Genomic DNA, 27,654 nt, shown 5'->3' on the forward strand with positions numbered 1-27,654 from the left:
TTTTAAAAAAATAACTAAAAATAGGATTGAAAACAGGATATAGAATAATTTCATCGAATCATAGAATATTAGGGTTGGAAGGGACCTCAGGAGGTCATATAGTCCAACCCCCTGCTCAAAGCAGGACCAATCCCCAATTTTTGCCCCAGATCCCTAAATGGTCTCCTCAAGGATTGAATTCACAACCCTGGGTTTAGCAGGCCAATGCTCAAACCACTGAGCTATCCCTCGCCCCTCTTCACCTGTAAATTCACTCTTGCTGTCATGATACAACTTCATTTCTGTACCGAGTAAGTGGTATGTCAAATATAGCCTTAAAATAGATGGATGGAGATTATACAACCCTTTCTTTGCTGTGGGAGTGGGGGCATTATGATAGTCTATAATTACATAATCATACGCTAATTTTTCCAAAGGACCCCTGCCTTATTCATTATGCAGACTGGGTGGAGGAGGGATGCAAGAGGGTAGAATTAAGGTTTTATGGGCAACTGTAAATCTGGCATTCCCCACCTTTTGAGTGTTTGAATTTGCAACCCTAAAGAACTTAGTTTTTGTATGGAATATACATATGTGTGTGTAAAAATACTAAATTGTGAAATAGTAAAGCTAATTTCTAATTTTAGTATTTAAACAAGATTTTGTTTATAACCACATAACTCAAAAATGGTTAAACAGATTTTGCTCAAACTTCAAAAAAAAATACTCTTTTTGATTTGAAGCAAGCTATGGAGAATTTCAGCTCTAGAGTTAGAGTCTGGAGCACAACACAAAGGTTTTGTTCGACAGGAATTATGCTCCTTGTGTTGTGTATGAGGCCTTGCAGATACATAGTTGACCCTAGCTGGTGAGTTCGTCACTTGACTGAATTTCGGCAGTATGTTTTGGAAAGCAAGTAATTAGTGTTCCATCTTGTCTTTCTGAGATGGAAACTCAGCTTTTTGCAAAGATGAGAATTTATACTCCTGGTGAGGGTACCTGCAGATAATATATTGTGGAAATTCATACAGCAAATTCTCCTATAGCAGACTATCCTGATCAGCGAAGACCTAAGTCTCTTTACAACAAGATGATTGTGTGTATTTTTGTCTTTCTGTATTCTAATTTGATGAAGCTCAGTTTGGATTCTGTAAGCCTACATGTGTTAATAGTGTCCTCTTGGGTAGTGGATGAAAGTGATTTTCGGTCAATTAATGACTGGTTCATATGTGATCCTCAGACTCCTTGCAGCTCCTAGCAACCAGTGACAATTTAGGAATAGTTGTTGCATTAGTGCCTAATTATTTAGTTTTTACAAAAATGAAATTGCCTCTAACTGATTTCTTTTTTCTTCAAACAGTGCAAATGCATATTCTTGGGGAAACGCTACGAATTACTTGTTTCATTCTGTACTTCAAAAACATTAATTGAAGATCTGCCTATAAAGGTTCACACTTTTTAATGTCATTCAGATGGTTTTCCAAGTTTTGATAGTTAGAGAGGCTACAGAATTAATTTCTAATTTCTTTGTAGGTGGAGGCTATGGGGCATCAAAGCATTTGTTGAATTTTTTTGTAGTTTCATGCAAACTTCAAGATTTGTACAACATTTGATCTTGGTTAATCTTAAATAATGATTTCATAAGAGTATCTTGTTAATTACTTTCAGCAAGTGCAGTAAGAAACTTATGTTATGAAAAGGTTCACCTGCTTTAGAGTAATTGACAATTCAGAAGTGCAGTACCTGGTATGCATATGGATCAATGTTCTAACTGACCGATTACAAGATTGGATACTGATGGGAATCTGTTATGGACCACCAGATCAGGCTAGAGAACAGGATAAAGAGCTCCTTTAAGTATCCATTCATAATATGTAGAAAGAAAAATTGCACTATTGTGGGAAATTTCAATCTGGGGATATATGCTGAAGGTCTCATGCTGCCACTAGTAAAAATTACTTGAAGTTCCTAAAAAATTATAGATTTTCTAGCACCAAGTATTATGACTTACTTGAAGTAATTCTAGTTGACCTCCTAGATACTGTGTTTTGAGATTACAAGTTTGGTTGACAAAGGTAACTGTTGATAAAAGATGCTTAGACTTCTGTAAGTCATGTGACTTAGTACTGCATAAGCTGATTAAAAATAACTCTGCAAAATCAGTGCAGCACACATTAAATGAATTAAAAACTGGCTAACTGATCTCAAAGTAATTGTAAATGGGGACTTATAATACAAAAGCGGGGTTTCTAGTCAGGTCTCAGCGGGATCTGTTCTTGGCCCTGTGGTATTTATTATCTTTATCAATGGTCTAGAAGAAAATATATTATTGCTGATAAAATTTACAGGTGACACATTGGCACAGTGGTATATAGTGAAGATAAGTTAGTTCTGTACAACGATCTGCATTGCACAGTGAACAACATGTATGTTAATACAGCTAAATGCAAGACTGTGCATGTAGGTATCTAGAATATGGGTCACATTTTTAGGACGGGGGATTATATTTTGGAAAGCAGTGATTCAGAAAGGGGCCTGATTGTCATGGTGGATAACCAACTGAACATAAGTTTGCAGTGCAGTGCTGTGGCTAGAAGAGCAAATGTAATCCTTGGATTTAGACATGGGGAAGTGTTAATACCCCTGTATATGGCATTAATGAGAACTTTACTGGAATGCTATGTCCAGTTTTGGTGTCTACGCTGTACAAAAGATTGTTGATAGATTTGGAGAAATTTAAATTCTAGAATTTGGATGGTAAGAAGGAGCTGGATGCTACAATATCTCGTTAATGTGATATAGTTTGTCATATTTGGGGCCACTGGCTTCAGTCTTGCTCTGGAGGAGAGTGACTGGTTATTGTTTGGTGAAATGAGTTGTTGATTTTCTCTGTCGTATCCACATCAAATATTTTAACACTCTTAGCAGAGAGGCTAACCAGAGAATTTGTATGAAGATTGAAATACTCTTTCATTTCTAGAGGCAGTGGGCTTGACTTGACCTCAGTTACAGATGTAGAGTAATTCCACTCACTTCTCCAGAGAGACTGATTCACACCAGTGTAACTGAGGTTAGAATCTTGACCAGTATCATTAGATCATAGTTGCAGAACGTCAGCTGGGTGCCCATGATTGAAGGACTCAATCTTAACCTTAACTCTGATTTTGTGCATATTATGTTAAAGCCATTGGGCTTACCCATGGATAAGGCTTGTTGTATAAATGGAAATCTGTATTAATTTGAAAATGATCCTGGTTTATTTTCAGGGTGGTCCTGGTGCTACTACTTGTTGCATGCAGGCAGAGTGGCGCACTTCTGTTTAGCCCCATTCTCTTCTGTGGAGCTTTGTGCAGACATAGATGATGTGCCACATGCAACAAGTTGTGGGATTGTGGCCTAAGGATGTAACCAGCAGTTCTGAGTTGTGTGCCTGTCTTTCAGTTTCACTTTCCTCTTCCCTGGTAACCTTATTGCTTTTGTATGCAGTAACTCCTCACTTAACGTTGTAGTTATGTTCCTGAAAAATACGAGTTTAAGCCAAACGATGTTAAGCGAATCCAATTTCCCCATAAGAATTAATGTAAATACGGGGGGTTAGGTTCCAGGGAAATTTTTTTCATGAGACAAAAGACTATATTTTACTTATATACACGCACACACACACTCACTCTCTCTCTCTCTCTCTCTCTCTCTCTCTCTCTCTCTCTCTCTCAACAAACAATGTAATCCTGGTACACAGTGATGATGATTGTGAAGCTTGGTTGAGGTGGTGAAGTCAGAGGGTGGGATATTTCCCAGGGAATGTCTTACTGCTAAATGATGAACTAGCAGTTGGCTGAGCCCTCAAGGGTTAGCTCGTTGTTAATGTAGCCTCACGCTCTACAAGGCAGCACGAATGGAGGGAGGGGAGACAGCATGGCAGACACACACACACCGTGTGTGTGTGTGTGTGTGTGTGTGTGTGTGTGTGTGTGTGTGTGAGAGAGAGAGATGCGCATTTCCCCTTTAAGTACACTGACCCTACTCTTAAGTACACTGCCTTGTTAAGTAGATCAGCAAACTGAGACCACAGCTGCTGCCAGGAAGCTCCCTCCATCCTGAGCCCTGTCGTGTGTCCCCCCTGCTCTATGGAAGATGGGGTAAGCGGGGTGCAGGAGCAGAGGGGAGGGGGATGCCTTGACATTAGCCTCCCCCCCACGTCTCCTCCACACCCCCTGCACAGCAAGCAGGAGGCTTGGGGAGCAGATCCAAGGCAGAGGGCAGGAGCTGCACACTGACAGGGGGGAGGGACAGCTGAACTGCCTGCAATTGGTAGCCTGCTGGGTGGCTGCCGCACAGGGAACTTAGGGGAGCAGGGAGCTGATGGGGGGCTGCGGGTCCACCCTGATTCCAAGCCCCCAACAGCTAGCCGCAACGGGCTGCTCTTCCTGGAAGCAGTGGACAAAGCAGGCGGCTGCCAAATGACATTATAAGGGAGCATTGTGCAAATTTAAACGAGCCTGTTCTCTAATTGATCAGCAACATAACGAAACAACATTAACCAGGGCGTCTTTAAGTGAGGAGTTACTCTGCTCTTTTGCCTTTTGAAGCCTGTGTAGCTGCTATTGATCTTTTTTACGCTCTATAATAAAATATGAAGAGAGGAAAAACATAATTTTGTATATAAATTACTACCATGTCTGATTTCTGTAATGAAGCAGAGAAAGAATATCACATGCATAAAATGAACAGGAACAAACCTGGCTAATAGGGTAGTAATCACTTATGTGGAAAAACCTGTTTGTAACAGTTTTTAATATAATGATATTCATTCTGCTAATGTAATTGCATTGTTTATTACATCTCTACTCATAACACTCCATGCTCACCACAATATTAATTAGTTAGCTGTCAGTCATTTGAAAGCTATGAAACTGCTTTTGTGGTATCCTTTGAATACTAAATGTCTAAACTGTCTATTCCTTATAATCCCTGTTTATTGTAAAACCTAAATATTCATTATGAAACAGTCAAACCTTTCTTCCATTAGAGAAAATTGGGCTATTGTGCAAAAGAAAACTGTCAAAAAAGACTAAAATATTGTCTGTGCTTTTTATAATTCAGCCTGTTACTAATAATGCTGCTCAGATGCTTTCTTGATTGTGAGATCTCGTTTCTTAAAAAATATTCTGTGTAATATTGCGTAACATTTGTCCATTATAAATATGCATCAGCTAACCACTCTATTTGTGATGTAACAGATACCAAGAGGAAGAGAGGAACTTACCAAGGATTTTTTAAAAACTGGCTTTGTGCCTTGGTTTCCTTATCCTGTATAAAGGAAGCCTGAAGAGATTGTTTTAAGAAGTGTTCTATTTTTTAAAAAAATATGAGGCATATTAAGTCTGTTTTTTCCAGCTCTCGCTGGAGATGTCTTTGGTATCTTAGAGGAAGAGGGTTTTTTTTTTTTTTTTTTTTTTTTAATTTATTCTTTTGTAGAAAGATAGCCTTATGGCTCAAGCACCAGATTGGGTTTCAGTGCAGACTCCTTTCTGATCTTGGGCAAGTTACTTAATCTCTCATGGTATGTCTACACTGCACACTAAGCCAGAATCTGTGAACTTGGTGTTTCCAACCCTACACTTGAGAATCCACATTGCATTGTTAACTTGGGTTTACAGTTACAGGACCTGGGTCTCACAGCTGTGCTAACACATCCATACTGCACTACACAGACCTTCTGACTTGGGTCTGCTGCTTGACTTGCATCCACACTGCAAAATGACAGGGCTTGGACCTGAGTTACAGTGGGACTCAAACTTTGACCCATCTCCAAGGCAGGGTCTTAGGACCTGGGTCCTGAGTGCTTGCTAACCTGAGTCAGATTGATTTGTGTATGTGACATTGTGGTCCATATGATTTTATGAAAATACGCTAATAAGTGTGAGTATAATGTAACTGGAATATGCTTCATGCAAAAGGTCTCTTGTAAGGTATCATTACAAAGCTTATAATCTACTGAGTGTGGTCATCCTATTTATATGAATGTATTATTCTTGTATCTGCAACTTGGAATATAAAATATAACTCTGAGGTCCTATTGTAATTATGCAAAGTGTGGGCCATTAATGGTGGTTTGGAATATTGAGGGCTCCCATCAACTGGGACAACTGACTGTAGATGGCTCTGTTTACTTGCAAGCCTTCCTATGCGTCAGGCAGGGAAGAATGAAGGCTTGGGGTCTCACAGGACATGTGACCATGTCACCTGGTACTGGAAGCCATCTTAAACCTGGTGCTTTTCCATTTAGAAGGAGGGGTGGGGACCCAAAAAGACAAAAGATTCCTGCCTTGTACCAAAGCTTTATAAGGTAGTGGAACGAAGTGGGTTCCAATCATGAGAAATCTCCTAGCTACCACCAGAGCTGGAACGAGGACTGCACTGGGGAAAGGATTGGGCCCAGACTAGAAAGGATTCTAGTCTGTGAAAGAAGCTTATTGGAACATCTCTGAGAGTGAGGTTTCATCTGTAATCAGTTTCTCACTGTAATAGGCCTAAAGTTGTGTGTTTTTGTTTTATTTTGCTTGGTAACTTACTTTGTTCTGTCTGTTATTACTTGGAACCACTTAAATCCTACATTTTATATTTAATAAAATCACTTTTTGCTTATTAATTAACCCAGAGCAAGTATTAATGCCTGCGGGAGAAAATAGCTGTGCATATCTCTCTATCAGTGTTAGAGGGTGAACAATTTGAGTTTACCCTGTATAAGCTTTATACAGAGTAAAATGGATTTATTTGGGGTTTGAAACCCATTGGGAACTTAGTATCTGGGTGCTAGAGGCAGGAGCACTTCTTGAGTTGTTTTCCGTTAAAACTGCAGCTTGTGGGGGACGTGGTTCAGACCTGGGTCTCTGTTTGTAGCAGGCTCGTGTGTCTGGCTCAGCAAGATGGTGTACTGAAGTTCCATGCTGGCAGGGAAAACGGGCTCAGAGGTAGTCTCAGCACATCAGGTGGCAGTTCCAAGGGGGTCTCTGTGGCCCAACCCGTCAGTGTGGACAGAAGTGGAGGTTGGGCTGAAACCTGAGTCAGAGACTGGGCTTAGTGTGCAGTGTAGACATAGCCCCAGTACCTCAGTTTCCCAACTGTAAAATGGGGATAGTAAATACTTCCTTTGTTTTGTCTTGTCTGTTTAGATTTCAGGGTCTCTAGGATAAATTGGAGAGAGTCTAGCAGAGGGCAACGAAAATGATTAGGGAGATGGGGCACATGACTTATGAGGAGAGGCTGAGGGAACTGGGGTTATTTAGTCTGCAGAAGAGAAGAGTGAATTGGGATTTGATAGCAGCTTTCAGTTACCTGAAGGGGGCTTCCAATAAGGATGGAACTAGACTGTTCTCAGTGGTGGCTGATGACAGAACAAGGAGCGATGATCTTAAGTTGCAGTGGCGGTGGTCTAGATTGGATATTAGGAAACACTATTTCACTGGGAGGGTGGTGAAGCACTGGAATGGGTTACCTAAGGAGGTGGTGGAATCTCCATCCTTTGAGGTTTTTAAGGCCTGGCTTGACAAAGCCTTGGCTGGGATGATTTAGTTGGGGTTGGTCCTGCTTTGAGCAGGGGATTGGACTAGATGACCTTCTGATGTCTCTTCCAACCATAATATTCTGTGATTCTACAACGAGGTGCTGTCTATATAAACCAGGGTTAGGCAACCTATGGCACACGTGCCAAAGGCAGCACGCAAGCTTATTTGCAGTGGCACTCACGCTGCCCAGGTCCTGGCCACTGGTCTGGGGGGCTCTGCAATTTAATTTAATTTTAAATGAAGCTTCTTAAACATTTTAAAAACCTTATTTACTTTACATACAAAAATAGTTTAGTTATATGTTAGAGTTACAGAAAGAGACCTTCTAAAAATGGTAAAATGTATTAAATTAGAGTGAATAAATGAAGACTCGGCACACCACTTCTGAAAGGTTGCTGACCCCTGATATAAACAATTAACACAATGGGGTCCTGATCTCAGTTGGAGCCTCTGCAGGCTAGTATAATGTGTTTTGTAAGCTCCTGTACCTTAATTGAAGGGGCTGGAGTACTGAACATTGAAGAAGGGTATAATTTCTTCCAAATGGTCAGCGGGGTGGGTGTGCATGTATGTTTTCTGTTTAGGGCTTTATATATTTTATAATCCTTTCCTATATCAGTTGCTCAAATTTGAACAAAACCCTTCAGCTCATTTGATGTATCCATAAAGAATTACAGAAAAAGAAAGTAACCTCAGTGTTTTTTTCTCCTTTACAATTCAAATGTAACGTTAGCAATGGACATGACACTAAAATAGAGAATGAACAGAAAAGCATTTTCATTTTTAAAGAATGCTGATACTGTGTTGTAAATGGTAGAAAGGAACATTGGAAATAGTATTTAGTCCTTCTGTACAGAAGTAGATTACATTTTTGATATATATTCCTTGATGTGGTGAAATATTGAATATCTTGCTTTCAAATACTCAAATACTTCCTATGTATCAGAACTATTTTAACATTTAAACTGTATACTTTAAGCTTTGTACTTACTCAAGAAAGTTCGTAACAGAAATTAATACTTGATTTTGCCTTTATCTTTTCAGTAGACAATTTCTTGGCCATGTCTAGTATATGTGGTGGCGTTTTCTGAATGTGAGAGATAAAAGCACCAACAGCAATTTACTGTAAAAATGGTTCTACTTAAAGGGAAAATAGTGGGTGATCTTTGTCGTGTGCACACTCAAGAAGATATTGCTGTAGTTTTCAATGACTTTCTAATGTCTTTAATTTTTAAAAACTTTTTGCAGATGCTTTGGGATGCTGTTAAGCCCAGGTCGAAATGTGAAGAACAGTGACATGCATTTACTTGATATGGTAATAATCATCTTGTCTAACAAATTAGAGGCTATGGGGTGCAGTTTTCTGTTCCTTTTTTGAAAAAGGACACTGTCAGGGTGCCCATTGTAATTCAGTCTTTTAAAATCCCAGCTTTGAAACTTGAAGGTGAAATTTGGTCCTTTACCAAAAGGTTTCCTCCATTATATGCAAATATTGGTTTACTATTTTAGAGCTGTTCTTGAATTTTGTTTTATTAAATAAAAACATTTGAAACATTGTTATCCTGGGGAAGAAAGCATATCTAAAAGAATTAAGTGGACTTTGCATACAAAGATAAGAAAAAAAAATTATTCAAATGCCAACCTTGACAGTGTCCCTTTATGGGGAAAAATAAATAAATCTATCCTTAACGAAAATGGTCCCTCAAATAAGCAAATAAAGTAGAGCTTTCTACGTTTGTCTGACCTGATTACCTAAATCTAGCAAAGGTCTGATAATTTGCATCTGCAAGAGTTTTGTTGTCACTTATTTAAAGCATGACATTAATCTATCATATGTGACTGACGCTGCTGTTTAAAGAGTCCCTCCTCTGATCCTTCTTATTTTCAATTATTTGTTCTTAGAGTATATCCAGTGAATATGCCTCAAATTTCTAGAAACCCATATTAAAAGCAACATATATTGTGTATTCAGATTGTATATTTAGTAAATCAAATGTTAATCTCTGACAAGTTCTGTGTAGTGTTCCATCTCTGATATGATGACTCTTCAAGCTGCATTCTTGTAAATGAGAAGCAAATTGCCTTCCTTTGAATTAGGTCAGATGTTCAGCAAGGATATCTTGCCGCTCCAGAGCTCTTAATGTCATCAGAATATGTGCTTGAACAAACACTAAGTAAATATATTTTAGGGATATACCTGGATGGTGATAATCTTACTGACATCAGTTTTGCCAATGGCATAGCACTTTTGGATCCCCACAGGCCCACAACTGTCACAGACCTACAGGATCGGCGCTATGCCCCCAACTTCGGAACAATCTCTTGAAGGAAATCCTTTGATGTGCCTCACCCTAAGGGGTCTCTTTTCCTTCAGGGTAGGCTGTGGATACCTCACTACCTCCTGAGACTAAACCTCTGGGGCTTAAGCACTGCTGCTTCACACTGTGAGCTCTGTTCAGTGAGTCCAACTGAAATAAATTCCTGGGAGAGACTTGTACACTCTTCAGGGACTAATGCACCTCACCCACGATTCATAGTGGCATCAAAACAGTGGTATTGTAGTCAAGTGGACCACAGCATAAGAAGTCCTTAGGTTAGCATAGAGAAATTAAGGTTAAAGCATAGTCCATTCTGGTCAACCCAGAGCCCCAGCCAAGCTGTAGCAAACTCCATTATCTAACTTGTGCTTGCGCACGTGTGTGTTCTCTCTCTCTCTCTTCGTTGATTAGTCAGTTCCCAAGTGCGAGAGCTTCCAGCTACCTCTGGAAACCAACCCTTATACCCCCTCAACACCATTCTCTGTCTTTTGTTCTTCAGCTTGGATCTTTGCTTAGCTTCTCTGCTGAGAAGCCGGAAATCTGAGTCATTGGAGCTTGCATTGTGTCTCCAGCCCTCTTGTTGATCTGGGCTGATTTCAACCAGTTCCTTAAAGACTCTTCATTCCACCTATACAGGGAGGTAACACACACACCTGTGTCTTAGTCTGACTGGAGAGCAAATTTAATCCTTTTCTCCTAGCTGGGTAGTAGTGCACCATAGAGGGGAAACTGAGGTACACATAGGACTCATAAAAATACTACAGAAAATTCCCACTTTGTCACATCCGCTAATTGCCAAATCAGTGGAAAAGTTTATTGTGGCATGTAAAGGCTGGAAAGCTCAGCGGCAGAAGCTGGCCTGAAAATTAACTGAAGTAAAACCAAAATTCTTCCAGCTGGTGACTTTGTATGTGGTGTGGGCACTAGCATCTTAGTGGGCAACCACCTAGTCGATATGGCTGCGTTGGGCGACCATCTACCTCAACTACATTGTGGATAACATGGGTGGCATCAAAGAAGAACTTGAAGCCTGTAGTGCAAAAGCGTCATCAGTAATGGGGTGCTGCTTAATCAAAAATGTCTTTTGAAAGCCAAACTCCATGATAAGTAGAGAGATTGAGCTGAGGATATACAGTGGTCAGTATCTTGACCTGCGGGACTGAAACATGGCCCCTCATTGTCCAGATGGAATAGAAATTGGACGTCATTCAGATAAAATATCTCTGAATGATTGGAAAACATCCAATGGTTGAAATTCAGGACAAATGAAGAGATCAGTCTTCTAACTAAACAGGTTCTGCTCTCTCAAATGGTTGCCCAGTGTGTTCTAAGGTAGCATGGACATTTTGTTTGAATGCCTACCAACTTCCCTGTGGGAGTCATCTTTGACTTTTGACTCAGTAAAAGGAGAATGGAAAAAACCACCCGGAAACCTAAAACACGATGGCTGGATGGTGTCAACAGACACCTGTCCCTTAAAGTCGTTCTAAGTGTCCCATTTCAGGGCAACTGCACCGTATTTCCTCTTTGTGGTCCAGCAAGGGCACCCACCCTCAGGCTTCTGGCTCCCCATCAGCTGTCTTGAGTGGAGACCTGCCTCTCTCTCTTCCTCCTGACTGGGGTTCTCTCAGGCTGCAGAGTTCCCCCAGCAAGGCAGAATGACTGACAGGCCCATATCTGCACTTTGCTTTTCTCCTCAGAGGCTATAAACAGCATAATTGCCCATGGTTTAAGTTGCCAAACAGCTTTTTCTAAGCAAGCACATTTATTCTTAAGATAAAAAATTATCAAAAAAACATTAAAAAAAAAAGAAAGAAAAAAAAAAAAAACATACAAACATGCCAATAAGCTTACCAGAGATCACTTTCCCCTATCTCCACAAGAGCTCTGATCGGTGTCAGTCCTTCCAGTCATTCCCTAAAGATTGAGGCCCTGCCTTTGGATAGAAGATCCTGTCTGTTTTCTGGATGAGAAAGGTCTCGACTCAGTTTAAATTTAGGCTGTTTATCCAAAAATCCTTTTTGTTGTTTGGCCTCTAAAAAATCCAGTTTGAACTAATGTAGGTGAGCCTCCCCAGGGGGTGGTGTATCTCTGGAGGTGTTACAACTTGATTGAATTTGCCTGATAGCCCCACACTGTTCTTATTTCATGGATGGCTCTGATTACCCTCCCCCATACAGTTGCTGGCCCACAATGATACATAAACTTAATACAGTAAGCTCTCCCAAAGAAATCATAGGCAATTGCCATGTCTGTCACACTGTCTTGTAATATATCAGATTTGGTTCAGGACAGAACATCATGGAGGTACATAACTCATTCGGTGGCTTCTGTCTAGGCTGCCCAAGCAACAGCATGACATCTAGTTATATTTTAACTTAATTGATGGCCAAAATGAGCACTAAAAATATTCACTGAGCAGAGGAGAAGCCAAAATCAGTCCTGCCGTAAGCAGACCCAGTCCACTGAAGTCAGTGGAATCGTACCCATTTATAAGAAGGGCTAAATTTTGCCCTTGGATTTTAACTAAACCATTGAGGAAGAAGGTACTAAAACCATGTGTAGATTGTCTAAAGTAGCTGCTTAAGACAAAGAGTTGCCCATTGAAGGTTGTCTTTTTGTGCAGGTTTCACTGTATTAGGACGTCACAACCTGTAGCCATCAGTTGCTTTTAATGGTGGAGGAGTTTGCTTGGTGAGCTGACACTTATTGTTAGAAGTAGGCATACAAGCCAAAATTTTCAAATATGGGTAATTAAAATCAGGTACCTACATTCATACTTGGACATCTAAATAAGTGACCTGACTTTCTAGATGCTTAGAAACATTCAGCCCCTCATTTGCTTCATTACAACTTAAAATTTTGGCCATTGCTCTTAACTACTAGTTGACCTTTTTCAATTTTTAACTTTTCTATTGTACACTCTATAGCAAGTTGTTTGTAAGTTAAATACAAGTTAATAGTTTATGTAATTTAATTTTTTGATTTTTGATTAGTATTCTACAATATTGAAATCTCAACATATTCTAGAAGTGCTTAACTTGAGCTGGTTAGGAGTTGCGCATCAGTACAATAACCTTGATTTACTTCCAGTCCTTTTATGTCCCTCTGGTTTCCTGTGTAAGGTGAGAAAATGGTTGATCCTGGTGTGTTTCATAGCAAGCAATTAATGTTGGTGGCATTAAATTGTTTAAGGATGTCCTTCTAGCAGTCAAGACACAAGAATCCTCGATCCTGACTAAATACCCCTCTTTTTCCAAAGTGTGAGTTGTCAGCATGAAAGATAATTCCTGAAGACTTCATGGTAAATTAATTTTTAGGAGTGAGGAGGACATTCCTTTTCTTTTTTATGGGAAAAGTAATCTTCCTCAAATGAGATTTGACTCAAGTTGAAAATTTCCAGTGGTGCTTTGAAGATGTCAAAGCATTCTATGTTGTCTCATATCAGCAAGTTAAAAAGACATGTCAGTGCAGTGAAAGACACTTCAGAATGTTGGCACATCTCAGGGGTTTGGCTGTGGCTCAGATGTTGAGGATATATTTTACTCCCTGTGAAGATCAGAGTAATGCACCCTGATGTGATCTCTACCACCTGTTGTCTTCACTGACATCCAAAACCCTCAGTCACTTTAAAGAATTCTTCTTCCTGTCCTGCTGCAGCATGTTTTTTTTCCTAATGAGATTCCTGCTACAACCATTTTTTCCCCACTTTTTTAAAAAAGTCATTCTGATGACAGCAAGGGACTAAATGATACTAGCTTGAGCCAAACACAGAGTGTGCAAATAATGGGCACACTTGCAGAATCACAGAAATGTGTAAGGCTGGAAGGGACCTCAAGAGGACATCCAGTCCATTGCCCTGTGCTGAGGCACAATTATATATACCTAAACTATCCCCAACTTATCACCATCCTTTGTTATAAAAACCTTTCACATATTTGATTACTTACAGTGTCCCCCCTCAGCCTTCTCCAGACATATCTCTGCTAGTGCATCTCAGTATTGACATGAACAGATCTGCTTTTCCAGTTGTATCCTTTGATTAGGAAATGGAACAACAAATTGTAATAAACTTTGTGGTTGCTTTGTAATGTAGACAAATGTTTACTGAAACAGGTCTAAAAAACGTATTTTAATATGTCATCTTAGCAAGGATTTGAATCCAGGTCTCCAGAAATAAAACCCATTGCATTAAACTACTGCATCACATAATCTTAGTTTATTTGCTTAAGTATAACAAATATTCTGAAAAGTCCTTTTTCTGTTTATTTGGAGAATTCAGCAGTACAACTGGGTGAATCATGGATTTTTCAATTCTCTGACAATTCCAAAAAAAGATGTTTTGATTCAGGTGGAAGTGAAAACAATTTTAAAAAAAAATTGCAGTGAATTAAAAAATCAGAAAAAAATTCGAGCTGGATCAAGTCAAACATTTTATTCAACCCAACTCAATGTCTTTCATTTCAGTTCTGATATTTTAACACAAACAGAGGAAGACTAGATTCACAAAATCGGTAGGGATGAGGGTGTGCTCATTTCTTCCTTATAACTTTTAGTCCAGTGGTTAGGATAGTCTTCTGGGGATGTAGCAGACCAGGGTTCAATTCCCCCTGCCTCTGAAGTGGGAGAGGGAATTTCAACTTGAGTCTCCCACATTGCAGGAGAGTGCCCTAGCCATGGGGCTGTGGAATATTTTCATGTGAGTGTCTCGCTCTCTCCATTGTTGTTCATAGTGGCAATTTTTAGTCATCCATGATTGCAATGAATAATCATTGGGCCAGGGAAAGTATGTGAGAGTGACTCTATAGCCAGCTTTTTAGGGCACCCACCTAGGATGCGGGAGGCCCAAGTTCAAGTCCCTGCTCCACAAAGGGTGAAATTGAACCTAGGTTTTCTACATTCCAGGAGACTCTGCCCCAGTGGCTTATAAAAAGGGCACCACCATCAGCTTGACAAATTGAAAGGTTTTGACAATGTCAAACCAAACCATTTTGATTGGAAAAAATCAGAATGTTTTGGAAACGTTCTGTTTGGTTGAAACTATTCGGCAGACTCAAAGTGACTTTGCAGATAGTTTCCGGTTGCCTGAAAGTGAAGTGTTATTTTTCTTCTCTTCAGTGAATAAATTATTCACTCAGCTTTATTGAGCACCTCAGATTAATTACCCAGCACCCTGACAAATCTGAGGTAGGATGAAAGATACCTCTCTCCTCAAGATCCGTGGAGAGGCCATTCTGCAAGGCCCTCTTTGATCTGAGCAATGAAGGGATGTTCTAAAACAGGGAGAGGGCTTCAAGAGTCTGGTGTGCGTGCATATACGACTACAGACTTGGCAAGAGCCTCTACACGTAACTCTGTGTTGGGACTTATTTCTCCCAAGATTATGAATTTTTTTAGAAATGGGAGACACTGCATGGAATTGTCTTTTAGTGCAAACATGGAGACATTAACAGAGATTTTAGTGCATGCATGTACGTCAGGGGTGGTGGTGGTGGGAGGGGGCTGTTCTGGATGCATCTGCATGTTGTTCTGACATTTCCCCCTAAAGTTAAGGTTTAATTCTCAAAGAAATCTACTTCAATGGTGGCACATACAAATCTACCAGCCAGCAGCAAACACCAAAGCAGGTGCAATGGGTACAGCTGCACCGTGAGAGATTTCTTCCTCCCCTTTCTCCTGGAAGTTTGGATGTTGATGAGTTCCTCAGAGAGTTTCCCTAGTTTTCACTCTGAATGCTTTCTCCCCTGTGCTGATTGGCTTTTTTATTCCTATACAGTCAGTTTTCCTGACACTGTCCTCCATGTCTGTTTCCCTGCCTTCCCCTCATCACTCCCTTCCTTGTCTCTTCTCCCTTCATTTGTTTGTCTATTCCCACACTCCAAAACAGTAAAACATAAAGCCAGAAACACGCTCCCGCAAAATAAAATGCTAACAAAAATAATTCAACTAAATGAAAATAAATGAAATGTTTGCAAGCTATCATGTTGTTCACTTTGCTTGTATGTTCTATCCCTTTTCAACCTTGTCTATCTTCACTGTTTAGATTTGAAGCTCTTTGAAGCAGGGGCTTATCTCACTGTACAATTCCTAGCACAACTGGGCGGGCCCCCGATATTGGTTGTATGTAGGTGCCACTATAATGCATATAATACATGTGTTTATTCTTAGGAGTCCATGGGAAAGAGCTGTGATGGGAGAGCGTATGTTATTACTGGAATGTGGAATCCCAATGCACCTACTTTTCTAGTACTTAATGAGGAAACACCTAAAGGTAAATGATTTTTTTAACAATGCTGTTTTACTTGCTTAGTAATTACTTAATATGGTAAAGAATACTTAACCTTGTTTAATAAATGTTTTCTGCCTTTGTCTCTTTGAGAGCATGCTGTGTACTTCAGTTTAACGTTCACATCATGGTAACCTCAAAGGCCTCGGTCAGTATCACAACCTGACTGTGCGATGAACTGTATAAACACATATAACATAAAGAATTGCTCATACTGGCATGTGCTCTTGCTGCCAGGTCAGAATCCTGTAGAAGAGCTGTGTGTGAGGTCACAGGCATGTTCCCCTGGGGATCAGAATTTTCAATCCCAGGGGTACTTAGCAGCCATTTCCTCACTGCGCCTAGTTCCTGTTTTACTGCTTGATTGAATCTGGAACTCCTATCTTTTTTTTTAACCTTGATTTTAGCCGTAAAGTAGTATTGACTCCGAGCACAGCATACTTTTCCTTATTCTTGGATTTCTTTTTAGTGTCTTTTAAAATGTTATATACAGTAGTTTGTTACTTCTAGCGTAGTGTAGACTTGGCTCTTGCTGTGCAGCTTGACCCTATTTCCAATTCATGACTTGATTGTGTTCTTTCCATTGTCCATTTGTGGTCTGATCACATAACTATCCCAGGTGAGTGCATTTGTTATTGCCTGAGGCTCTGTTTCATATCCCTGATGACTAAAAACGAACACTTATTTTAAAAGCTGTGTTTCCTGCAACAGTAAAATCACGTACTTAAGGGGTCTTATTTGTAACTTACAAGGCCTAGGCATCATTCTTCCATTTTGTATCCGAGTGCCAATGGGGCTTGGGACAAATGCAGGATGATGTGGGGGATGCTTTGACACGGAGTATCTGGCTTCTAAGACAGCTCACTCCTTCAGCATTAGATGATACCTTCAGATTTGTGACCTGACCCAGTGTAATTTTCCAGTCATTTGACCTCAGACCATGGTTCTGGTCCGCAGTTTCTTCTTTCCTTCCCCCTCCTCACCCCATATGGGACGTTTTGCCTCCATTCTTGCAAATGCTTACTTGTGTTAGAGAACTACCAGAATTATTTGCTATTAAAGGAGACTATCCCATTGGCTATTGTGCATTTCATTCTATGTGGATATACAAGATCTAAAACAGAAATGAAATATGTGCTGCAGAATCAATAGATGGATTTAATAGGAAGGGATTTGGACCTAAATAGCCATCTGTTTCTGTGGGTTTTTTTATACTAATCAGTACCTTGAGAAATTGAATCTTTTTGAGACTGACTGCTTTTGTGAATGTGAATTTATTTTTGCGTTCCAGATAAACGTGTGTACATGACTGTGGCCGTGGATATGGTGGTCACTGAAGTGGTAGAGCCAGTCCGCTTTTTGCTGGAGACTGTTGTTCGTGTGTATCCAGCTAATGAGCGTTTCTGGTATTTCAGCAGAAAGACCTTCACAGAAAATTTCTACATGAAGCTAAAACAGGTACAGCAGTGTTTTCTAATAAGAATAAAATTGACTTTCTTTAGAAAAAATTGACTTTCTGAGCATTAGTCAACCTTTTCTAATTATTTGTTTCTGTAGATGTTTCCAAGGCCCCTGATAGTGGCGCAGAGCCGGCTCTAGCTCTAACAGACTATGCAATTGCTTAGGGCCTCAAGCAGCTCAAGGGGGCCCCCATTCACATTTTCTATTGTTGAGAGGAGGGAGGGGAGAACAATATTCCTGCTTAGGATCCCCAGTGGGCTAGCACCACCTCTGTAATGGCGATAGAGAATAACAATTAAAAATGAAGAAAAGTCAATCCTTTGAAAGTCTTAATTTTATCATGTTACAATTTGTCTAAGTTATAATTTATCTAATACACACACACAAAATAAATAAAAGTAATTAATTTGTTTCGGTAAAATGTGTTGGAGTTCACAGGTGCAACTTGGTTACAAATGCACTTTGCCTAATCTCAAATATTCCTTTTAATGCTAGTTAATGAAAGGGCCATTATTCATCTCTAGGCATTTGAGTTTGTATTCCCTGACATTACACATTTTATAAATGCTTAAATTGGAACCTTCCTATCTAGTTCTAAATTGCTTACTGATGCAGTGGTAAAGTTCTACGGATATTTATAATAATGTAGCTCTAACATTAAAGCAACCCAGGCATCTTTATATATTTAAATATCAACAGCTCACTCTACTACTGTAGTTCATTACAGCATCATCAGGGCCCTACCAAATTGACAGTCCATGTTGGTTAATTTCACAGTATTGTCAACTCTAGGGGTCTTGACCAAAAAAGGAGTTGGGGGTGGGGGTCGCAAGGTTATTGTGGGGAGGGTTGTGGTACTGCTACCCTTACTTCTGTGCTGTTGCTGGGGACAGCGGTGCCTTCAGCGGTGTCGGCTGGGCGCCCAGCTCTGGAGGCAGTATCCCACCAGCAGCAGTGCAGAAGTAAGGGTGGCAATGCCATACCATGCCTTCATTACTTCTGCGCTGCTGCCTTCAGAGCTGGTCGGCCAGAGAGTGGCAGCTGCTGACCAAGGGTCCAGCTCTGAAGGCAGCAGCGCAGATGTAAGGGTGGCAATACCATACCGTGCCATCCTTACTTCTGCGCTGCTGCTGGCAGCAGCTCTGCCTTCAGAGCTGGACTCCTGGCCAGCAGTGGTGAATTTATCTAATTCTTTTTGAACCCAGTCCCCTGGCAATGAGTTCCACAGGTTGAATGGGTGTTAGGTGAAATGGTATTTCCTTATGTTTGTTTTTAAACATTTTTCATATTAGTTTCACTGGTGACCCCTAGTTCTTGATTTAGGAAAGTTATTTATCCCTTCACATATTCACTTTCTCCACACCATTCATGTTTTTATAGTCATATCTTTTCTAAATTGAATGGGCCTAGGCTTTTTAATCTCTCCTTATATGGAAGCTGCTTCATATCCCAAAGCATTTTCGTTTCCCTTCTCTGTACTACTTCCAATTCTAATATATTCCTTTGAGATCGCACCACCAGAACTGTGTGCAGTATTCAAGGGCGTTCCATGGATTTATGTAGTGGCACTATGATATTCACTGTTTTATTATCTATCCCTTTCTTAATGGTTCTAAAATTCTGTTAGGTTTTTTGACTGCCACTGCACATAGAGTGGATGTTTCCGTAAAACTATCTGCAGTGTCTCCACGATCTTTCTTGAGTGATAACTGATCCCATCATTTTGTGTGTATATTTGGGATTATTTTTTCCAATGTACCTTACTTTGCACTTACCAACATTGAGTTTTATCTGCCATTTTGTTGTCCCATCACCCAGTTCAGTGATCTTTTTGTAACTCTGCAGTCAGCTTTGGACTTAATTATCTTAAATAATTTTGTGTTATCTGCAGACCTTGCCGTCTCACTCTTTACCCCTTTTTCCAGATCATTTATGATGAATATGTTGAACAGCACAGGTCTCAGTACAGATCCGTGGGAACCCCACTATTTATCTTGCTTCATAATGAAAACTGACCATTTATTCATCTTGTAACCAATTATTGATCCATAAAAGTACCTTCCCTCTTATCCCAGGACTACTTAATTTGCTTTAGAGCTTTTGGTGAGGGACCTTGTAAAAGGCTTTCTGAAAGTCCAGATACACTATATCCACTGGATCTCGCTTGTCCAAGTGTTTGCTCACACCCTCAGAGAATTCTAATAGATTGGTGAGTAATGATTTCCCTTTACAAAAGCCATGTTGACTCTTCCCCAACATATTGTGTTCATCAATGTGTTAGTTTGAAACTATAGTAAAAAACAAAATTATCAATGTGCCTGGTATTGAAGTTCGGTGTCCTGGCCCATAGTTGCTATGATCTACTCTGGAGCCTTTTAAAAAAATTATTATGTTAGCCATTCCCCTGTCATCTGGTATGGAGGCTAATTTAAATGCTAGGTTACATACCACTCTTAGTAGTTCTGCAATTTCATATTTGAATTCCTTCAGAACTCTTGGGTGAATACCATCTGGTCCTGCTGAGTTATTACCATTTAACTGATCATGTTGTTCCAAAACTTCCTCTATTGACACCTCAATCTGGGACAGTGCCTCATATTTGTCACCTAACAAGAATGGCTTGGGTGTGGGAATCTCCCTCACATCCTCTTCAGTGAAGACTGATGCAAACAATTAATTTAGCTTCTCTGCAATGGCCTTGTTTTCCTTGAGTGCTGATTCAGCACATGGGTCGTCCAGTGGACTTATGGATTGTTTGGTAGTCTTCCTGCTTCTGATGCGCTTAATTTTTTTTAAGTTTGTCTTTTGCTAATTAATCTTCGAATTCTTTTTTGGTCTGCCTAATTATACTTTTATACTTGATTTACCAGAGTTTGTGGTTCCAGGGAGAACTGGAAGTCCTGGCACAGTCAAGGAATTATGATGTGACTGGAATAACAGAGACTTAGTGGGATAACTCACATGACTGGAGTACTGTCATGGATGGATATAAAATGTTCAGGAAGGACAGGCAGGGCAGAAAAGGTGGGGGAATTGCATTGTATGTAAGGGAGCAGTATGACTGCTCAGAGCTCAAGTATGAAACTGCAGAAAAACCTGAGAGTCTCTGGATTAAGTTTAGAAGTGGAAGCAACAAGGGTGGTGTTGTGGTGGGAGTCTGCTATAGACCACCGGACCAGGGGGATGAGGTGGACGAGGCTTTCTTCCGGCAACTCACAGAAGTTACTAGATCGCAGGCCCTGGTTCTCATGGGAGACTTCAGTCACCCTGATATCTGCTGGGAGAGCAATACAGCGGTGCACAGACAATCCAGGACGTTTTTGGAAAGTGTAGGGGACAATTTCCTGGTGCAAGTGCTGGAGGAACCAACTAGAGGCAGAGCTCTTCTTGACCTGCTGCTCACAAACTGGGAAGAATTAGTAGGGGAAGCAAAAGTGGATGGGAACCTGGGAGGCAGTGACCATGAGATAGTCGAGTTCAGGATCCTGACACAGGGAAGAAAGGAGAGCAGCAGAATACTGACCCTGGACTTCAGAAAAGCAGACTTTGACTCCCTCCGGGAACTGATGGGCAGAATAACATGGGAGAATAACATGAGGGGGAAAGGAGTCCAGGAAAGCTGGCTGTATTTTAAAGAATCCTTATTGAGGTTACGGGGACAAACCATCCCGATGTGTCGAAAGAATAGTAAATATGGCAGGCGACCAGCTTGGCTTAACAGCGAAATCCTCGCTGATCTTAAAGACAAAAAAGAGGCTTACAAGAAGTGGAAGATTGGACAAATGACCAGGGAAGAGTATAAAAATATTGCTCGGGCATGCAGGAGTGAAATCAGGAAGGCCAAATCACACCTGGAGTTGCAGCTAGCAAGAGATGTTAAGAGTAACAAGAAGGGTTCCTTCAGGTATGTTAGCAACAAGAAGAAAGTCAAGGAAAGTGTGGGCCTGTTACTGAATGAGGGAGGCAACCTAGTGGGAGAGGATGTGGAAAAAGCTAATGTACTGAATGCTTTTTTTGCCTCTTGTCTTCACGAACAAGGTCAGCTCCCAGACTACTTCACTGGGCAGCACAGCATGGGGAGGAGGTGACCAGCCCTCTGTGGAGAAAGAAAGTGGTTCGGGACTATTTAGAAAGGCTGGACGAGCACAAGTCCATGGGGCTGGATGCACTGCATCCAAGAGTGCTAAAGGAGTTGGCGGATGTGATTGCAGAGCCATTGGCCATTATCTTTGAAAACTCATGGCGATCGGGGGAGGTCCCGGACGACTGGAAGGCTAATGTAGTGCCCATCTTTAAAAAAGGGAAGAAGGAGGATCCTGGGAACTACAGGCTAGTCAGCCTCACCTCAGTCCCTTGAAAAATCATGGAGCAGGTCCTCAAAGAATCAATTCTGAAGCACTTAGGGGAGAGGAAAGTGATCAGGAACAGTCAGCATGGATTCACCAAGGGCAAGTCATGCCTGACTAATCTAATTGCCTTCTATGACGAGATAACTGGCTCTGTGGATGAAGGGAAAGCAGTGGACTTGTTGTTCCTTGACTTTAGCAAAGCTTTTGACACGGTCTCCCACAGTATTCTTGCCAGTAAGTTAAAGAAGTACGGGCTGGAGGAATGGACTATAAGGTGGACAGAAAGCTGGCTAGATTGTCGGGCTCAACGGGTAGTGATCAATGGCTCCATGTCTAGTTGGCAGCCGGTATCAAGTGGAGTGCCCCAAGGGTCGGTGCTTGGGCCGGTTTTGTTTAATATCTTCATAAATGATCTGGAGGATGGTGTGGATTGCACTCTCAGCAAGTTTGCAGATGACACTAAACTGGGAGGAGAGGTAGATACGCTGGAGGGTAGGGATAGGATACAGAGGGCCCTAGACAAATTAGAGGAGTGGGCCAAAAGAAATCTGATGAGCTTCAACAAGGACAAGTGCAGAGTCCTGCACTTAGGACGGAAGAATCCCATGCACCACTACAGACTAGGGACCGAATGGTTCGGCAGCGGTTCTGCAGAAAAGGACCTAGGGGTTACAGTGGACGAGAAGCTGGATATGAATCAACAGTGTGCTGTTGTTGCCAAGAAGGCCAATAGCATTTTGGGCTGTATAAGTAGGCGCATTGCCAGCAGATCGAGGGACGTGATCGTTCCCCTCTTTTCGACATTGGTGAAGCCTCATCTGAAGTAGTGTGTCCAGTTTTGGACCCCACACTACAAGAAGGATGTGGAAAAATTGGAAAGAGTCCAGCGGAGGGCATCAAAAATGATTAGGGGACTGGAACACATGACTTATGAGGAGAGGCTGAGGGAACTGGGATTGTTTAGTCTGCAGAAGAGAAGAATGAGGGGGGATTTGATAGCTGCTTTCAACTACCTGAAAGGGGGTTCCAAAGAGGATGGATCTAGACTGCTCTCAGTGGTAGCTGATGACGGAACGAGGAGTAATGGTCTCAAGTTGCAGTGGGGGAGGTTTAAGTTGGATATTAGGAAAAACTTTTTCACTAGGAGGGTGGTAAAGCACTGGAATGCGTTATCTAGGGAGGTGGTGGAATCTCCTTCCTTAGAAGTTTTTAAGGTCAGGCTTGACAAAGCCCTGGCTGGGATGATTTAGCTGGGGATTGGTCCTGCTTTGAGCAGGGGGTTGGACTAGATGACGTCCTGAGGTCCCTTCCAACCCTGATACTCTATGATTCTGTGATCTGACTTCCAATTTTTAAAGGATGCATTTCTACCTCTAACTGTGTCTTTTACTCTGCTGTCTAGCCATGGTGGCATTTTTGTGCTGCTCTTACTGTTTTTTATATTTTGGGGGTGGGGTGGGGGGGGCAGTATACGTTTAATTCGAGCCTTTACTATGGCGTTTTCAAAAAGTTTCCATGCACCTTGCAGGCACTTCACTGTGTGGCACCCACCTCTCGCGAGCTCCTGCTTCTGTTTGGGTGTGTCTGTGATCTTTAAGCCAGTACCAGCCTTGGTATTGGGCCGTACCCCCAGGGCTTCCTCCCTGAAGGCAATGGTTTTGTCCTTTTAGTCTGTTCTGCCCCCCAGTTCTCCAGCTGGACCTCCTGACACTTCAGTCCCCTTCTGGGGGTTTAAAACTGTCCAATTGTAGGCCCTTCCCCAGTGGCCTATGGTGGAACCCAGGTCCATCAACTACTCTGAGTCTCATTCCAGGAACCCTAAGAATAGCAGCCACGCTCCACTGTGTCCGTTCAGTAAAACTGTATTCAGTTTCCTGGGTTGCTTCCCCACAGCCCCAGCCTTCCCTGACACCTTACTCTTAGCTCAGGGCCCTTCAAAGTTCAGGCCCAGCAGCCAGCCAGGAGTCCTTCCTCGCTCCCCCAGTCCTTACTAGCACTGAGTTGTCTGTTGTGCTGCATTTCCCTTTGGGCAGCCAGGAGTACCATCTGCACTCTTCTAGCTCCAGCAAGGAACTGCCCCCCCCCCCCCCACCCCAGCTCTTTTTTATTGGGCTCTCCTGGTCTCTGATTGGCTGCTTCCCCTGGAGCCACTCTCGCCTGCTTGGAGAATCTTTCTACCGCTCTTTCCTGGGACAAGTGTGTCAGGACCTTGAGGCTTCCAGCAAGGGGCCTCAGATCCTAGTCCACTCGGTCACACTGTTCCGTTTAGTTTCCTTTTAACTAGATTCCTTGTTCTGGTGGTATTTTCCTTTTTGAAAGTAAATGTGACTGTGGTGGGTTAGTTTGGTATTTTCTCTTCTGTAAGGATGTTAATTTCAATTTTTTTATGGTCACTATTATTAAGCGGTTCAGTTATATTAATCTCTTGGACCAGACCCTGTGCTCCACTGAAGACTAAATCAAGAACTGATGCTCCCCTTGTGGGTTCCAGGGAAACAGCTTCAAAAGGCAGTTGTGATGGGATCCCCCGGGTACAGCCTGAGACTGTGGGACCGTTGTGCCCTCTGAACTCTCTCCATCCTGGGTTGTCTCTCTCACAATGCCTTGCTAGTGATCAGCAGCAAACCCCTCTAGGTGCTGTTATCACTCAGCACAACCACATGTGGAGACCCCACATCCAGCTAGATTGAATGAATGCTCCCAGAGCCACTCATGAATCTCACATGGAAAGGCACCTGAGCCAAATCCCCCCAGTTCCCAGCACTGTACCCCAGAAATATACCATCTTGCACTGCTCAAGATTGGTTCATCTTTCATCAATTGGTTTTTATTAATTGGTTCATCTTTCATCAATGGAAGTGGATATACACCAGCCTTTTCAAAACTTGAGCAGATTTGCCCCACACTTCAGACAAACTCACTGGTAAAGATCAACAGTAAAACAAATTTATTGACTATAAAAGATCAGTTTTAAGTGAAATTAAGTGCTAGGCAAAAAGGCAGAGTTGGTTACCAAAAGAAATAAAATATAAACACGCAGTCTAAACTCTCAACCCGATTAGACTGGGCAACAACTAGACTAAGCAGTTTTTCTCACCCCACTGGATATTGCAGTCCTTAATATACAGATTTCACCCTTGAAATCTGGGCCAGTCCCCTCAGTTGGAGTCTTCAGAGTGTCCTTGTTGCTTGCAGCATAGGTGGGTGAAGGAGAAAAGTCCAGCATGGGCCCCCTGTGTTTGGTTTTATATCCTCAGTCCATGTGCTTGGAAAACACAAGTCCAGGCATGTCTGGGTGGGCATTGCTGAGTCTCCAGGCAAGGTTGAACAATTCCCTTGCTGTGGCCTCATGCAGGTGAGTCATTGCATTGTAGCTCCCTTGCTGGACAATGGTTTTTGCTGCGTTGATTGACATCCCACCCAGGTGTTGGTCACTTTCCTTGCTGTTGCCTCTGGGGAGCTAATATCTGGTTGATCCCCCAAATTACAGCATGTTTTAGTGACAACCCTACAACACAATTCTCATAACTTCATATTAGGGCTGTCAATCACATTTAACTCATATGATTAACTCAAAAAAATTAATCGCTATTAATCGCGATTAATTGCACTTATAACAATAGAATACCAATTGAATTCATTAAATATCTTTGGATGTTTTTCTACCTTTTCAATACTGATTTCAATTACAACACAGAATACAGAGTGCACAGTGCTCACTTTATATTATTATTTTTGATTACTAATATGTGAACTGTAAAAATGATAAACAGAAGAAATAGTATTTTTCAGTTCACCTCATACAGGTACTGAAATGCAATCTCTTTATAATGAAAGTGTAACTTACAAATGTAGATTTTTTTGGTTATATAACTGCACTCAAAAACAAAACAGTGTAAAACTTTAGAGCCTACAAGTCCACTCACTCCTACTTCTTATTCTGCCAATTACCAAGATAAACAAGTATCAGAGCAGTAGCCATTACGGTAACTCCCTTCTTTGCATGTGCCAGTATATTTATGCTTGTATCTATAATTTTCACTCCATGCATCTAAAGAAGTGGTTTTTCACCCATGAAAGCTTATACCCAAATAAATCTGTTAGTCTTTAAGGTGCCACCAGACTCCTCATTATTTAAGATAAACAAGTTAGTTTACATTAATGGGAGATACTGCTGTCTGCTTCTTATTTACGTCTCCTGAAAGTGAGAACAGGCGTTTGCATGGCACTTTTGTAGCCAGCGTTGCAAGGTATTTACATGCCAGATATGCTAAACATTCGTAAGCCCCTTTCATGCTTTGGCCACCATTCCAGAGGACATGCTTCCATGTGGATGATGCTCATTAAAAAAAATAATGCGTCAATTAAATTTGTAACTGTACCCCTTGGGGGGGGAATTGTATGTCTCCTGCTCTGGTTTACCCGCATTCTGCATATATTTCATGTTATGACAGTCTCGGATGATGAGCCAGCTCATGTTCGTTTTAAGAACACTTTCACAGCAGATCTGACAAAATGCAAAGAAGGTACCAATGTGAAATTTCTAAAAATAGCTTCAGAATTTGACCCAAGGTTTAAGAATCTGAAGTGCTGTCCAAAAACTGAGAGGGACGAGGTGTGGAGCATGCTTTCAGAAGTCTTAAAAGAGCAACATGCCAATGCAGAAACTACAGAACCCAAACCACCAAAAAAAGAAAAAAGAAAAGGAGTACTTGTGGCACCTTAGAGACTAACCAATTTATTTGAGCATGCGCTTTCGTGAGCAACCTTCTGCCGGTGGTGTCTGACTCAGATGATGAAAATGAACATGTGTCTGTCCGCACTGCTTTTGATAGTTATCACGCAGAACCCCTCATCAGCATGGAAGCATGTCCTCTAGAATGGTGGTTGAAGCATGAAAGGACATATGAATCTTTAGCACATCTGGCATGTAAATATCTTGCAACACCAGCTACAACAGTGCCATGCGAACACCTGTTCTTGCTTTCTGGTGACATTGTAAACAAGAAGCAGGCAGCATTATCTCCTGCAAATTGTAACCAACCTTGTTTGTCTTGAGTGATTGGCTGACCAAGGAGTAGAACTGAGAGGACTTGTAGGCTCTAAAGTTTTACTGTTTTATTTTTTGAATGCAGTTTTTTTGTAAATAATTCTACATTTGTAAGTTCAACTTCCATGATAAAGAGATTGCACTACAGTTCTTGTATGAGGTGAATTAAAAATATATTTTTTTTACAGTGCAAATATTTGTAATAAAATATAAAGTGAGCACTGTACACTTTGTATTTAGTATTGTAATTGAAATTAATATATTTATAAATGTAGTAAACATCCAAAATATTTAAAATAAATGGTATTCTAATTATTGTTTAACAGCGAGTTTAATTTTTTTACTCACTTGACAGCCCTACTTCATATGCATTAATGATATACATATTTGGATAGAGAAATGACTTACAGCAGATCATAACCTTTCCCCTGATACCTTACAAGGGATGCTTTATATATAATATCACAATTATATACAAATGAGGAATATGGTGGATTACAGGGTGTTTCCCCCAGGGTACACAATGTCACAGCAGTCATTTATGGTATCCAGAAATTTTTCTGTCTGCATCCCTGTCTTGAGGTGACATATACCCAGTCAGTACTGGGATAGTTGAAATCCCTCATTATTGTTGGGTGATCTG

General features: G+C 41.2%; 1 protein-coding gene across 5 annotated transcripts in view; it reads left to right on the forward strand.

Moving 5' to 3' along the window:
- RABGAP1L (RAB GTPase activating protein 1 like) overlaps positions 1-27,654 on the forward strand; it is a 560,046-nt gene that overhangs the window by 111,259 nt on the left and 421,133 nt on the right. For all 5 annotated transcript variants that reach the window (XM_077824229.1, XM_077824232.1, XM_077824228.1 and 2 more), the window contains 3 exons: positions 8,796-8,862; positions 16,034-16,136; positions 17,443-17,609. In XM_077824229.1, coding sequence (XP_077680355.1) covers positions 8,796-8,862; positions 16,034-16,136; positions 17,443-17,609 — 337 coding nt within the window. The remainder of the gene's footprint in view (positions 1-8,795; positions 8,863-16,033; positions 16,137-17,442; positions 17,610-27,654) is intronic.

The sequence above is a fragment of the Eretmochelys imbricata genome, chromosome 8 (genome assembly GCF_965152235.1).
Source record: "Eretmochelys imbricata isolate rEreImb1 chromosome 8, rEreImb1.hap1, whole genome shotgun sequence".
NCBI lineage: Eukaryota > Metazoa > Chordata > Testudines > Cheloniidae > Eretmochelys > Eretmochelys imbricata.